Raw genomic sequence first — 15,880 nt, forward strand, 5'->3', positions numbered from 1 at the left:
AATGAAAAATAATGAGGAAACTCAATATATAAAACAGACATAGGTCTAACTGCTGTAGTTCAAGAGGAAGGAAGAAGAGGTGAGAGGGGGCGAGAGGTTTCCCTGGCACCCAAGGAGCTCAGCTTGGAAACCCAGACCTCAGAGCACTCGGCTCTGCAGATGCATTCAGGCTGCAGCCAGTGAGGGAGAGTGGGGCGCCAGCAGCATTAGGAACCACCCGGAGACTTCAGGCAAGAGGCTCTGAGATGCCATTTGCACTGGAAGGCCCCGTTGGCAACAGTGTGGGGGACACATAAGAGGGGTGTCCAGGAAGATGTGATAGTGGCTTCTGCAAGAGGGGACAAGACAAGAGCTGGCACAGTGCAGTGGCCTTCAGACACGGGGGATCAGAACAGGAAAGATCAGAGAGACCATGACCACCTCTTGCTGACCGCCCGGATGTGAGGGTTGAGGCGGCAAAGGGCACGAAATGAATGGGTTCCCCCTGGGGGACGCTACTAGCAAAGAAGAGGTGGTTTATAAGGAGGAAAGATTGCAGGGAGCTTTATGACCAGAGCTAGGGACCTGCGGAAGGGGAGGGCCTGTGGGACAATTAGGTCCACAAGTGTCCAGGGGGTCAGCTCACCCTAGGGAGATGCCAGGCCCAAGGCTGGAGCCAGGCACTACAGTACCCACAGGCGCCCTAGAGGATGAGCGGCCCTGTGCCCAGCAGGAAGGGCTGCCAGGCTGCTCCACTCCCAGGTGCGCCCTCCCTGACCTGAGCGTGTGCCATAGACCAAACCTCAAACTGAAGGGACAGGGAGATTGTGGAATCTCAGATGTATACCCTAAAATCCCAACCACACACGAGGCAGGAGGAGCAGACATTTAGGGGGGTCAGACATCTGGGTGCAGGGACGGAGTGCCATGAGAATGCTGGGAGGCTCTACAGATGTCTGGGTGTCAAATGCCCCTTCTGCACACCTGAGAGTGGCTTTGCTTCTGTTCCGTGTTAGCCAAATCGGGATGGTCAGGACGTGTCCCAAGAGAGCCAGACTGAGCCACAAGGACCCCTGATGGGGAGTGCTGGACCCTGGGGTTCCCTGGGCCCCCAGATCTCAGATTATGGACCATCAGAGCAGGAATGCCCTGGGGGTCTTCTGACCATCACCCACCTGGAGGCGGAAAGCCAAGCATCATCGTGAATATTATAAGCATGAATGGCAGCCTCATGGAAAGAACCCTCCAGGTGAATCTGAGCATATACGGGGGAACATCTGTTCCTCTTACCTCATATAACGGGCATTAGTGACAGTCACAAGACACCACAGTATATATATCTTTTTATTACCAGATGAGATACGTGAAAAAGCCCTTGAAAAGTACACAGTACGGTGGTACATATCTACATTTCTTTCCTTGAGGGTTCCTGAGGAAAGAAATACAGACATATATGGCCTTGTATCTTAACAACAATAGTAATGAGATTGCGTCTCCAGTTTCAACTCAGAAAAATGAAATGTCTCTGAAGTTTTGCAGAGGGTCCTCATTCTTTTTGAATATTTTAAAAAATGGATTCTACTTGGACTCACCATAGTTGACTTCTTAAGGGAACTGGCATCAATCCATGAAGCCATTGGGTCCTGCTCATAGACGCAGCTCTCTGTGCCCAAACGATGTGAACTCTTTGCTACAAGATCCCAGAAACATATTTACTTTGGAGAAGCATGACGATGGTTATATACAACTTTCTCACCGTGTATACATGTAGTCAGAAGGTTTTGAAGAGCCTGAGAATTGCTAGCTTTCTGTACGTAATATGCCCATGAGACAACTGTATTCTGAAATCTTTATTTTGAGGATAAATTGACTGAGGGTTCAAAAAATCTTAATAACAGGACATGAAAGAACGTAAGAGTCACAAGGATGGGGGAAGTGGAAAGGGTGGTGGGCAAACATCAGAAGCTGGTTCTAGACACTGGCAATTCCATTTCACTCCAAGCTGCTTTCCTTGCCTGTCCTCTGTCACAGGGTGGAGATCGAGTGAGTGAAATAAAGAATGTGAATGAATATTGAAAAACAGAAAACCTTCCAAATGCATCAGCCATTCTGATCTAAGGTGGCACTATTGGTTTCAAGGCCCTTAATTTCTAGAGAGGCATTGAGAAGTTTCTGAGGGGTGTTAGATGATAGCACGAGTTTGTTTTTCAATTTTGTAAGATAATTATTTTATTCCATGGAGAATTAAGGAGAACTCGTAGGCATAGTTTCTGGCCCTGCAAACCCAAAGATGGCGTAAGGTCAATGCTAAGGGGTTTGGGTGGGGCAGGAGTGACGTGGACTTACTGAGGACTAAGCACTGCTCACGTGGAGCTTATCTCAGAGTTTCACAAACGACAGGTGGAGAATGACCGAAGACCACCAACACACAAAGACTGTTTTTGAGGCTATACAAATTTGAACTTAAATGACTGATTTTTTTTTTTTTTTTTTTTGAGACCACATCTCACTGTCACCCAGGCTGGAGTGCAGTGGTGCTATCTTGGCTCACTGCAACCTCCACCTCCCGGGTTCAAGTGATTTTTGTGCCTTGGCCTCCTCAGTAGCTGGGATTACAGGTGCCTGCCACCATGCCCAGGTAATTTTTGTATTTTTAGTAGAGATGGGGTTTCACCATGTTGGCCAGGCTGGTCTCAAACTCCTGACCTCAAATGATCCACCCACCTCGGCCTCCCAAAGTTCTGAGATTGCAGGCATGAGCCCCCGCACCCGGCCACATGACTGATTTTACCATGGTGATGTAGAGCCCTGATTCAGCTCCAAATTCTAGGAAGCCCAGAGACCTCTCCAGTGGGCTCTTATTCCAATTCTTAGCAAATAGGAGAGTGCTGGGTGCAGGAACTCAATCTTTCCCACCTAGTTAAAATTTCTCATTTCAAATGGCAACCCTCCACACACTAAATTTGGGGAATTGTGGGATTTCCTTTCAGATCCTAATTGGCCAATTCGCTTTTTAAATTATCATCATTTCTACTCATTTGTTTACATCTCCTTTTGAGAATTATTTATATTACAAATGAAACCATCTTTCTTCACCTTCTTCTTCACTCTCTCAAGGCCTTTCTTTCTCTTCTCAATGGCTTCATAATCATCTTTGTTTCTACCTAGCAGAGGTTACTCAGGGTGTCACTTGCTTCAGAATGTCGGCCTCTGCAGTGCACATTTGTCCTCCTCGAATCACAAAATTCACCCAACATCGGAAAGCAGGGTTAAAAAACAGGGTTTATGAGGAGGCCAAGGCAGGTCTCTACTAAAAATTTTTTTTAAAAAATACATATATATATAGCTGGGCATGGTATTGCATTCCTGTAATTCCAGTTACTCGGGAGCCTGAGGCAAGAGAATCGCTTGAACTCAGGAGTCAGAGGTTGCAATGAGCCAAGATTGTACCACTGTACTCCAGCCTGGGTGGCAGAGCGAGACTCCACCTCAAAAACAAAAACAAAAACAGAATTTAAACAAACCCGGAAAACATGAGGAAATAGAAAGGTGTAAAATTGCCTGTTTGGGGAGCTGAAGGGACCTCTGTTGTCTACTAGTCAAGCTCCGTCATTTCATGCCCACAGAGAAGGCCAGGGCAGGAGGCAGTGAGACCTGGGTGGGGAGGGGAGGAACATCTTAGAGTCAGCCACCTCGCTGTCCAAGGTGTTTACATTGTAGCATAAAGGTCACAGCAGTGCTACATTTTACTAATTGGTTTTACACTGAAATGTTTTAGTTTTAGGGTTTTTTTTTTTTTTTTTTTTAACAAATGGAGCTAAATGCTGCAGAATCTTGATTTATAAAACACTGACAAGGACTCAAAACCAGAAGAATTCATGTAGATAACAATAAAACAGAGTCTTTGTGCATTAAATTTTCCAGCTCAAAGGCATCTTAGAGCTTATCTAATTGAACATTTTACCTGTGAAGAAATTTAGTCCCTGTGCGGAAGTGCTATAATAATACTTTAAGGATACAGAATTAGTTAATATGATTTCTGGATTGTGTTTCTTCATACAATTAAGCAGATAGGACTTATTTTCACAAAAGGAGCTGAGAAGAGAGGGTGGGGGAAGAAACCATACCTGATACATTGCTTTACCCAAGAGAACCCTCGTAGTCCATTTTCTGTTGCTATAATTGAATACCTGAGGCTAAGTAATGTACAAAGAAAAGGGATTTATTTCTTAGGGTTCTGGAGGCTGGAAAGTCCAAGATTGAGGGAATGCATCTGATGAGGGCCTTCTTGCTGACCGGGACACTGCAGAGTCTCAAGGTGGCCCAAGTCATCACATATGGCGTGGGGGCTGGGCATGCTGGCTCAGGTCTCCCTTCCTCCTCTTAGGAAGCCACGAAGGCCTCACCCTGATGGCCTCAGCTACCCCTAATTACCTCTCAAATACCATAGTCAGATTTCTTATCCTTTTTTTTTTTTTTTTTTTTTTTTTTGAGACGGAGTCTTGCTCTGTCGCCCAGGCTGGAGTGCAGTGGTGCGATCTCGGCTCACTGCAAGCTCCGCCTCCCAGGTTCACGCCATTCTCCTGCCTCAGCCTCCCAAGTAGCTGGGACTACAGGCGCCCGCCACCTCGCCCGGCTAGTTTTTTGTATTTTTTTAGTAGAGACGGGGTTTCACCGTGTTAGCCAGGATGGTCTCGATCTCCTGACCTCGTGATCTGCCCGTCAAGGCCTCCCAAAGTGCTGGGATTACAGACTTGAGCCACCACACCCGGCCTCTTATCCTCTTAATACAGTTACAATGTGGATTACGTTTCAATGTAAGTTTCACAGGGGGCAAATATTCAAACCCTAGCACCCCCCAAGCTCCACAATCTGAACAATAATGTTTGCCAAGCAGCTTTATCAAATCCACGTCTCTATAAGAAGTTTCTGCTTCTTCCAACATTCACTTTGCTGAGGATGAGGCCACCTTGACTTGATTGAGGGCGGATCTCTCCACACATGGGCGGGTTCTTTTCCTGTGCTGCAGAGTCCCAAGGGACCCCGGACACAAAGGCCAGGCCTGGTGTGGCAGGTCCCATTGTGTCCCCATTCCTGCTGCCATGCTGGGCCTTGGGTACCCATCACCCGATCAGCCTGAGTGTCTGCTCCAGCAAGGATGCTTTGGGTCCTCGGGGCACTCTGGCACAGCTACCAGCAGAGAATTGAAGGGGGAGGCAGTCACAGGTGGTGGCTCAGGGTGCAGATAACACGTGGGTTCCAATACTGACTCCTCCATCTGCAGTTTTCTTACCTGTAAAATGGGAATAATAACATTGAGTTCACCCGGTTTCATGAGAATTAAATGACACAGTCCATGTAAAATTCTTAGCACGGTGCCCAACACAAAGCAAGGTCAGGTAGAAAGATTATATAAAAACAGGGGTAGGTGGAGCAAGGCAGGTGAGGTTGCTTTTCAGAACTCTCCTGAGTCACCGGACACAGTAGCAAAGTTATTGTAACTTAGATCTTACCAAAAGACCTAGAGCTGCACGAATCATTTAGAGTCTAAGGAAGGGCTTGGTCCTCGAATCATTTAGAGTCTAAGGAAGGGCTTGGTCCTCGAATCATTTAGAGTCTAAGGAAGGGCTTGGTCCTCTAATCCTTCAGCTAGTTTAATATTTAAATATATTCCTATTGCATAATTTTATGAATTATGTGGTGACCATAGAGGCAGGATACAATATGTTCCACTGGATCTCAACATTCGTCTTTCTAAACAACAAATAGAATATACCGCATAAGGCAAAATTTTTCTAATTTTGGAGGTAAAAAAGCCCTACGTTTAAAGAAAAGTAATTTTCTACTTCAGACCTTTAAAAACATGTGACTTAATTTAAATGTGATTAACATTTAAATTAGAAATTTAAACTTCAATTGCACATTTCCATCTATTTTCCACCAGATTCTCAAGACACTCTTGGGGAACGAGGCTGAGATTCTTATTCCCCACATCCTGACCAAGCTGAGCCACCGTCTGCCAAGAGCCTATGACCGCTGCATGGAAAATGCAGAATCCTGGCTCTGGGTCCCCTCTCCATTGCCCATGCCTGGCCACAGGACATAATTTTTATTGAACTCTGGATCCACTCTTGAGGGCCTGTGTTAGAATCCAACTTCTGGGAGAGTTCAAATTCTTAACATTTCCTGCCAAACATTTCATTCCCATCTCCAGCAGCCTTCAAATATAACTTCTGCAAATACTTTCCCCTCAATATTTCAGCGGATTTTTTGGTCCCTGTCCTAGTGTAATAATTCTCTGCTTCTCCATATTTTTAAGGCCCCTTTTTCATATTTGATCTCTTCCAGAAATTAAATCTTCCTCTAATCTGAGGAAAGGCGCAGCTGACTAAGCTCAGGATGGGGCCAGTGTCCTGACCTTTCTCACTGATTTCCTCTGCTGTCAGATATGGAGTATAGTACCTACCCTCAGGGCTGCTGTCAAGTTAAATGAAATGGTGCTTCCAGCAGATACTCAGTAACTGGTAGCTTTCCTTAATCATTAATAATATTGTTTCAGGCTGAGTGTGGTGGCTCACGCCTGTAATCCCAGCACTTTGGGAGGCTGAGGCAGGTGGATCACCTGAAGTCAGGAGTTCGAGACCAGCCTGGCCAACATGGCAAAATCCCGTCTCCACTAAAAATATCAAAAAAAAACAAAAAAACAAACAAAAAACAACACAACCAGATGTGGTGGTGGGCATGCCTATAGTCCCAGCTACTCGGGAAGCTGAGGCAGGAGATGCTGCTTGAACCCAGGAGGCAGAGGCCGCAATGAGTCGAGATCGTGCCATTGCACTCCAGCCTGGGCAATAGAACAAGCCTCCATCTCAAAATATAAATAAATAAATAAAATAAAATTGTTTTCATCATTATTTAGAGTTTTAGGTTCACAAAATAGGACCATAGCTCTTTTACCGGAACTATGTTCCCACTGGTCACTTTAATGGAACCTTCTTTGTCCACTTAGGATCTGAGGGCAGGTGACTTGCATTCCACTGTAGCCTCTGAGGCTCTCACTGGTACCCCATGGAGCTTGAGTAAAATCACCCCTGCCTCCCACCATCTCTTTCCTCCCACTCTTTCTGCATGAGCTGATCCAGGCCAACTGTTGTCAGCTCTTAGCACCTAGTCAGTATCTCCCAGCCCTCAACCTTCTCAGAATGTATTCAGAAGTCCTGGACCCCTGTTTTGTCTTATGCTTGGCATGCCCAGAATCTCATGTTTTGCTTGCATTTGTCAATGTCTTCACCTGGCAACCTGGAGTAGTGATCGCTCATAGACCTACTAAACAAGATTGAAAACATTTCTGCCTTTACTTAATCCATAGTTACTGGGTGTCTACTGCATGCCAGGCATATAGGTGCCAGGGCTCTGAGGGTGACTAGAAATGATTCCTCCCCTCTGGGAACCAGCTGGATGAAAGAGGAGAGCAAGTCCACAGGTTGCTGCAGGCAGCTTGGTGCCACCAGAGGCACGGCCAGGATCCTCGGGCTAGCTAACTCAGTCTTGTTATTTTCTAGAACCTTCCAGGTTTTCCAGCCATCCCCCACCCTCAGTATTCCATTCACCAGCTGGCTCTTAGGGAGTAGCTCCTTATCTTTTGATATGGTTATGCCTTGTGTCCCAACCCAAATCTCATCCTTAATTGTAGTTCCCATAATCCCCACGTGTGGTGGGAGGACCCAGTGGGAAGTAATTGAATCATGGGGGCGGTTTCCCCCATGCTATTCTCATGATAGTGAGTGAGTTCTCGTGAGATCTGATGGTTTTACAAGGGACGTCCCCCTTCACTCACCTCTCATTCTTCTCTCTCCTGCTGCCTTGTGAAGAAGAACGCGTTTGCGTCCCCTTCCACCATGAGTATAAGTTTCCTGAGGCCTCCCCAGCCCTGTGGAACTGTGAATCAATTAAACCTCTTTCCTTTATAAATTACCCAGTCTCAGGTATGCCCTTATAGCAGCATGAGAACAGACCAATACATCTTTTTTTTTTTTTTTTTTTGAGACAGAGTCTCGCTGTGTTGCCCAGACTGGAGTGCAGTGGCACTATCTCAACTCACTGCAGCTTGCAGCCCCCACCTCCCAGGTTCAAGTAATTCTCCTGCCTCAGCTTCCTGAGTAGCTGGGACTATATGCACACACCACCACACCCAACTAATTTTTGTATTTTTAGTAGAGACGGGGTTTCACCATGTTGGCCAGGATAGTCTTGATCTGCTGACCTCGTGATCTGCCTGCCTCAGCCTCCCAAAGTGCTGGGATTGCAGGCATGAGCCACTGTGCCCAGACCTAATACATCTTTTAAAATGAGTTCTCCAGAGATACTGTGGTATAGAGACCACTGCCTTCTGGCAGGACCCAAACTTTAGAATCAAGGAATGTGGCAGCAACTTCAAAGTGTTTGTTAAAGAACTTCCCATCACATGCGCCCCTAACCCTGCCACCCCTGGCACACAGGACAGCCATTCAGTTTTTCCACACAGAAGGTATAGAAATAATACTCTAAGTTTGGCTGTGTGGAGCTTCTCAGATGTGCTCACTTGGGCTCCGGGGAGCTATGTCATGTGTTGGTTGCAGTCCCTTGCTCTCTCCCCAGCTCAGCTTGTGCCTAATTCTTGACAACTTTCTATCCTGGATACTGAATGACACTAGCCTCCCCACTGGAAGTTATAACTCTGACAGCTCTTTAGCTTCCGCTCCTCTGAGCGCATTCAGAGCTGGAGGCAGGAGGGTGGTTCTCCCACCAGGACAGGGCCACTGCTTTTCCGTGGCCTGTTCTCATCCTTGACCCGAAAAGGAAGAATGCTGTCTGCTGCCAACAATGGCAATCCAGCTGACTGACATGGAAGCTAAATTAGGAGTTCATTCCTTGGATCTGAGGAGTATTTTTGCATCTGAAAATTGTGTCCTCACCAAATAACACAAGGAACTCTTTGAAGTCATGGTGTCCTATGTTGTGGCTGTTTCTTCTTAGTATTCCAAGCACCTGATACAGTACTGGGTACATGGAAAATACTCAGTAAAGGCAGTGTAGCATTTAATGGACAGGAGCTCAGGTTGGGAGACAGACAGAGCTGGGCCCCCATCCCAGCTTTGCGATACATTAATTGTGTGACCTTGGGCAATGCACTTACTCCTGCAGATTTCCTTTTGATAGGATGAGAGTGTATTCAGTTACTTGACAAATATGTGTTAGGCTTAGAGTAGGGTTGGCAGACAAGCACAAGTGTAAAACAAATGTGGGGATGTCTTACTCCATTTTGTGCTGCTATAACAGAGTACTACAGACTGGGTAATTTATAAAGAACAGAGATTTAGTCTCTTACAGGTCTGGAGGCTGGGAAGTCCACAGCCATGGGGCCTACATCTGGGAAGGGTCTTCTTGCTATGTCCTCCCATGGCAGAAGGCGGGAGGGCAAGTGAGTGTGAGAGGCAGAGGGGAATCATTCCTTTATCAGGAACCTGCTCCCACAGTAACCATTCATAAGAGCAGAGCCCCCATGACCTCATCCCCTCTTCAATGCCCCACCTCTCAACACTGTTGCACTGGGGACTACGTTTCCAACACATGAACTTCGGGGGACACATTTAGACCATAGCAGAGTCTTTCAGATGCAGCCAGGGTCCAGCTGATTGGACTTGCCCATGGGTTGGATGTCGGGGTGAGAGAAAGAGCAGGGTCAGGAACGACGCCTGGGGTTCTGAGTTGAGCAACTGGTCAGATAGAGAGTCTGAAGAGGCACATGTTTGGGGAGGGAGGACAGGATGTCCTCTCTGGGACAAGTCAAGTTTGAGGGCCAGTCAGGCCGTTCAGCAGGAGTCTGTTGCTGAAGGTGAGAGGCCACCATTCTGGAGTCATCAGTGTAGAGTGGCATGTGGACCTTGGGATGAAAAGGGATTGCCAGTGAGAGAAAAAGACAGTCCATGGAAAAGAGACCCTGGGTGCAACTGATCATCAGATGTTGGGCAGAGAGGAAAGCACAGACAGGGAGGTGGGGAGAGCACGCAGGCTTGAGGTGCAAGAGTGTGGGGTGGGGGTTAGGCAGGTGAGACCACCGGCCCAAGGACTCTGATGCTTCCTGACTCCCTGGAGGCACCCACTGAGCCTCTCAGACTCATTACCACCATAAACTCAACAAACACAACAGAGGACATGAAAAATATTCAGTAGGGTAATTTCTCAGTGAGCCTAGATTTTTAGTGGGATTCCTGCCACTAAAATCCCAGAAAAAGTTTGCCAGAAAAAGTTTTCAATACAAGTTTCTAGACAGGAACTGCTTTTAGCTCAGGGCTACTGGAGAGCCAGGAGTTCACACTCATCTCTAAGACGGCACTGGTTTCCCAAGAAGCTCCCAGACTCCACGAGCAACTGTCTCGGCGGCGTCATCTGTCGCTTTCACTTCGGTAGTTACTCTGCCTCCGTCGGGAAAGCACAGTGTCACAGCTTAGCTGTTATTAAACTTTCTAAGCTAAAAATACAACTGACTCCTATGGTAGAAATGGTCTGTAGTGTGCTGCAAGACCTTCATGCTGGTCCCTGGTGTTAACGATGCCTCCCAGGCCCTATGTCCTTCTTTGCTGGTAGGCAATTTTCACTTCAGTTAAGAGGCTCAAACCCACCGTTGAGAGATCAGCCTTCCTAGAGTGAGTAGGAGATTCCAATCCAGCATGTGCTTTTATGCCCCCAGCTTTCACTCTCATGCCCATTTTCTTTAGTCATACATGGAGAAGAAAAGTGGTTTCTCAAAATGACATCCTCCAGGTCTTAAGAAATTCTGGCTGATTCAGATTCTTTTCTCTGTGTGCACGTCGTCACATAGATAGACCTCTCATTATACAGACTGTGTAGATCAGTAACTTGGGGAAACGAGGTTTGTTTGTCATTAATATTTAAACACTTAATTTTTTTTTTTAGAGCTGTTTTAGGTTCACAGCAAAATGGAGAGGCAGGTCCAGAGAGTTCACATCCACCCCTCCCCTCCACATGCACAGCCTCCCCCATTATCAACATCTCCCATCATAGTGGATAAATTTGTTAGGATTGATGAACGTGCATTGATACATCATCATCATCCAACATCCACAGTTTAGGGTTCGCTCTAGGTGTGGTCCATTCTGTGGCCTTGGGCAAACGTATGATTGTATGTTTCTGTCATTCCAGTATCACACAGAGTATTTCCCCGGCCCCGGGTATTCTCTGTGATACACCTGATATACCTGCACAGCCCTCCCCAGCCCCAGGAAGGTGGTTTTTGTGCAGGGTTTGCTCTCTCAGCTATGGGGGGCCAGCAACACATGTTAACATGTAGCTCACGTGGGTAGGCTCATACAAATTGTTTTCACTGAGTGTCAGCATCTTATCACCATCATAGGCCATCAGCTTATCACCAGGTCAGGGAGCTCTGAAATCTCTCCTCAAGTCCTCTGCTCAGATTGGCTGTTTCTTGTTACTGCCACTTGCAGACAGCAATGATTCTCTTGCAGTTCCTCTGCCACCACTGTCATTCAGGTGTCCTCATGCCCTTTTCAAGAAACAAGTTTGCATTTGACCAAAAACACAAGATGACCGATTTATGATACATGACCGGAAAGTCATGAAACTAACTGCCTGCCTAACTTTATAAGGTTTTAGTTATATGGTCACACCTCGTATAGCACTCCCGGTATGTTTTCAAACACATAGAGATAGATGAAATATGAAAACTGGATACAAGTTCAGCTTAGAAAAGAGCCAGAGGAGCTGGACGCGGTGGCTCAAGCCTGTAATCCCAGCACTTTGGGAGGCCGAGACAGGCGGATCACGAGGTCAGGAGATCGAGATCATCCTGGATAACACAGTGAAACCCCCTCTCTACTAAAAAAAAAAACACACAAAAAAACTAGCTGGGCGAGGTGGCGGGCACCTGTAGTCCCAGCTACTCGGGAGGCTGAGGCAGGAGAATGGCGTGAACCCAGGAGGCGGAGCTTGCAGTGAGCCGAGATCCGGCCACTGCACTCCAGCCTGGGCGACAGAGCGAGACTCCATCTCAAAAAAAATAAATAAATAAATAAATAAGAAAAGAGCCGGAGGAGAAAGCTAAGTCATATGCCCAGCGGTGTCCTCCCCAGCCGCCACAGGCAGTCTTGTATGAGCAGGTGTGTTAGGATGGTGTTCTCAATAGATCAGCTGAGTAGTCAAGAGAAGCCCTTTGCCATTACTTGCAAGGGGAAGAACAAATCTTAAATGCATTACAGACTTTGTGTGCAGATGTCCTGGTGAGAGGCCTTGCGTCTGCACTTAGGGTACCATGGGTAATCATGTAATGATGTCCATATCAGACCCTCTCTCATTTACAAAGTGCCAGAGGCAGCCTGTACGATAAGAAAATGGGAGCAGCTCTCAAAGGCCTGACCTCAAGTTCTAGTTCCTCTGCTTCTGAGCTGAATGGCCCGGTGCAGGCAGTCTCCCATCTCTCTAAGCCTCAGTTTGCCCATCTGTAAAATAGGGTAACACCATCGTTTTCTTCATAGGAATGTTTTGAGGCTAAATGTATTAATAAATGTGATTGATATCTGCTGAACGGTTGTAACTGAGGACAAAGGATTGTCCCTCTGTCCTGTCACAGGCCCCTTGTGGCCTCTCTCTATGGCCATTTACTATGCAAAGAAGGTCACTTGATTGACATCCAAGCCCAGCCCAGAACTTACCATCAGTCGATGTTGGTTCCCTCTTAAGGGACTGTTGTTTAGTGAATCAAAGAGGTTTCTTTTACCAAAGAGAGAAATCTTTACTTTCCAAAAGAAATGAGATTTGCCCTCCTATTTCTTTAAGTTGCCATTTAAGAAGAATGCATACGCTTTGTTTTTTCAAAACAGCTGCGTTCTGTTGAAAGAATGACAATGTCCTTGAACTGTCTTGATGTGAAACATTTCTCTGAGTAGTTAATTTGGAAACATGCAGAATAATATCATTGTCTTATATTATCAGAATATTGGGTGGGAGGGGCGGGGCTCCTGCAAGTAAAAAGACATTTTATTAATTGATTTCCACTTTTTTTTTTTCTGCCTCTCATTTCAGAACGGTTTGATCACCACTGTCCCTGGGTAGGCAACTGTGTGGGGAAAAGAAACTACAGATTTTTTTATATGTTTATTTTATCTCTGTCTTTTCTGACAGTCTTTATATTTGCATTCGTTATCACCCACGTCATTCTTCGTAAGTATGCTGGCGAAATCAGATTACGTATGTAACCATTTGCCTGACTTTGGTTTTCTGATTTGATTTTGATTTAATATTTTGATCATTTCGGGCTCTCTCTCTTTCCCTTTCTTTCTCCCTTTCCCCTCCTCACTTCCAGCCTGCCTCGCTTTTGTTTCTCACCCTCCTCCATCCCTCCTCTGTCCCCTGTCATCCCCCACTCCCCACCCCATCTTTCACAGCATTTTCCAGGGTTCACACCTGGGCCAGGCTGCGCTTTCACCAACAATACCTCCTCCTCGATACGCACGTCCCTATTCCAACCTCAGTGACCTCACTTTTTCTCCTGCTAACGGGTCCCCTGGAAGACTCATCCCCACATTTTGCACAAGGGACAATGTGCTGCAGTGATGATCATTGAAGAGCAAGGTTTTCTTCCTTAATGTGATATCACCTTATGCAGGAACAGTCACCAGTCACCCTCCTTAGAAAAGATGTCTGGGAAGGAAGACTAGGTTTTCTGGCACACAAATCTATATATGTTAAAAACATACATTTGACAAGATGTTTAAGTATCTGCTAGAACATGAGCTAACTACCCCTGACATAGAAAGGAAGCAACTTTGATTAAAAATTAGATTTGGAAATCAATGATTTTAATATCGATTTGCCTAAGCAAATGGCATTTTTTCATTTCCTATTCTGAGGGTTGTAACTTTGAATTTCCTTTGTCTCTTGGTCATTCACTTTCCTACAATAGAAAGTAATGAGAAGGAAGTGAATTTGCATTGAGTTATAAATTTAGGCCTTTGAACTTCCATTACAGTACGAAACACAACATTAAGCACTAGCGTTGCCTCTTGTCTACATTCCTGAAGCGTAACCCCTCATTAGCAAGTCCGTAGCTTCTTTCTGGAATGTTTCCGTAAGTATCTGCACAAAGGCTTCACTTCCTTCCCAGGCCGAAGTGCTCAAACCACAAATGGCGTGGGCTGGGCTCAGGCTCATGTTAGGAGCACATCTTCCTCCCTTTCTCTTCTGGTGGGTTCCTATGGGGGTGGGGAAGTGGGTGGGAGGAAATGTTTTGCATTCATTCTTTTTGAATATTAGTCAAACTGGGCCGTTAAATGGACCATCCCAAATTTTCATAGGTACTTTCAATCCTAGTTCCCATTCTTTCTGACTATAATCTTTCATCCAAATGTGACACAAATGTGTAATATGTGCTTGAGAGCCATAACTTGGTGGACTTGCAAGAGGAGAATGGACTCCCACCTTTTCCACACCAGCTGGGCAGGATGCAGACAGGGGCACCCTCTGGCTCTATTTTCGCAGTCCTCAAAATGGCAAAAATGTGGCTAGGATCCTATCTGTGCATTAATAGACAAAAGAAGCAGAGAGAACGACTAGGGCATTATATGTTATTTTCAAAGAAGCAGTTGTTGACACAACTAGGGAAGAAATACGAACCGATCCTCCAGCACACACGTGACACTGAAAGGCAGTGTTTGGACATTTTTATTTTTATTTTTATTTTTGAGATGGAGTGTCGCTCTGTTGCCCCAGGTGGAGTGCAGTGGCGGGATCTCGGCTCACTGCAGCCCCCGCCTCCCAGGTTCAAACAGCTCTCCTGCCTCGAGTAGCTGGGATTACAGGCGTGGGCCACAGTGCCTGGCTAATTTTTGTATTTTTAGTAGAGAGGGCCACCATCTTGGCCAGGCTGGTCTCGAACTCCTGACCTCCGGTGATCTGCCTACTTCAGCCTCCCAAAGTGCTGCGATTACAGGCGTGAGCCATCCCACCAGGCCTAGACATTGTATTTTTATATCACCTTTAACAACCTCAAGATGCTTTTGTGTATATTATGGGATTGTATTTATGGCCTTGTCCCTACATTGTGGATATCAAGGGCCAGTTGTCACGTGCTTAGTCGTATACATAAACTCAGGGAACACACACATGCATGCTTATGGCCTCACACGTACTCACACCCTTACACACCCACACTCACACACTAGCCACACTCACACATACTCACCCATATATATACACACACATACTCTTACACACCCACACTCACACACATAACCTTACCCACACCCATAATCGCACATACCCTTACACACACATACCCTTACACACCCACACACTCTAGCCACATTCACACTCATATACTCACCAATAAGCTCACACACGCATACTCTTACACCCTTACACACCCACATTCACACACTCATACCCTTACAGCCACTCACACACACCCTTACACACCCACATTCACATGCACCCTTACACACCCACACCCATACCCTTACACACCCACACTCACACACCCCCCCCTTTTACATCCACACTCACACTCTAGCCATACCCACACTCATATATACTCACCAGTATGCTCACACACTCTTGCACTCACACGCTGTTGTGCTCACACTCACGCTGTTGCACACACACATGCTCTCACACACACTCTCACAGTGAAATCTGCACGTGCCACCGCACTCCGGTTGTGATGTGTATTTCACTTTCAGCTTCTCTAAGGTTTTACTCACCCTGGCTCCACCAAACTGGATTTTACTATTGTCTATGCTTAAATATTGCAAAACTGCATCTCTTCTTCTACACAAAAGTATTAAGAGTTTACCTGCCTGTAAGTTATTGGAATATTCTGGGCAAAAGA

General features: G+C 46.1%; 1 protein-coding gene across 5 annotated transcripts in view; it reads left to right on the forward strand.

Moving 5' to 3' along the window:
- Positions 1-15,880, forward strand: part of ZDHHC14 (zinc finger DHHC-type palmitoyltransferase 14) — a 297,998-nt gene that overhangs the window by 239,199 nt on the left and 42,919 nt on the right. For 2 of the 5 annotated variants that reach the window (XM_015137052.3, NM_001266260.1), the window contains 1 exon segment: positions 13,078-13,215. The exons of 1 other annotated variant lie outside the window; for it this stretch is intronic. In XM_015137052.3, the coding sequence (XP_014992538.1) occupies positions 13,078-13,215 (138 nt within the window). 5 annotated transcript variants of the gene reach the window in all.

The sequence above is a fragment of the Macaca mulatta genome, chromosome 4 (assembly GCF_049350105.2).
Source record: "Macaca mulatta isolate MMU2019108-1 chromosome 4, T2T-MMU8v2.0, whole genome shotgun sequence".
Lineage (NCBI taxonomy): Eukaryota > Metazoa > Chordata > Mammalia > Primates > Cercopithecidae > Macaca > Macaca mulatta.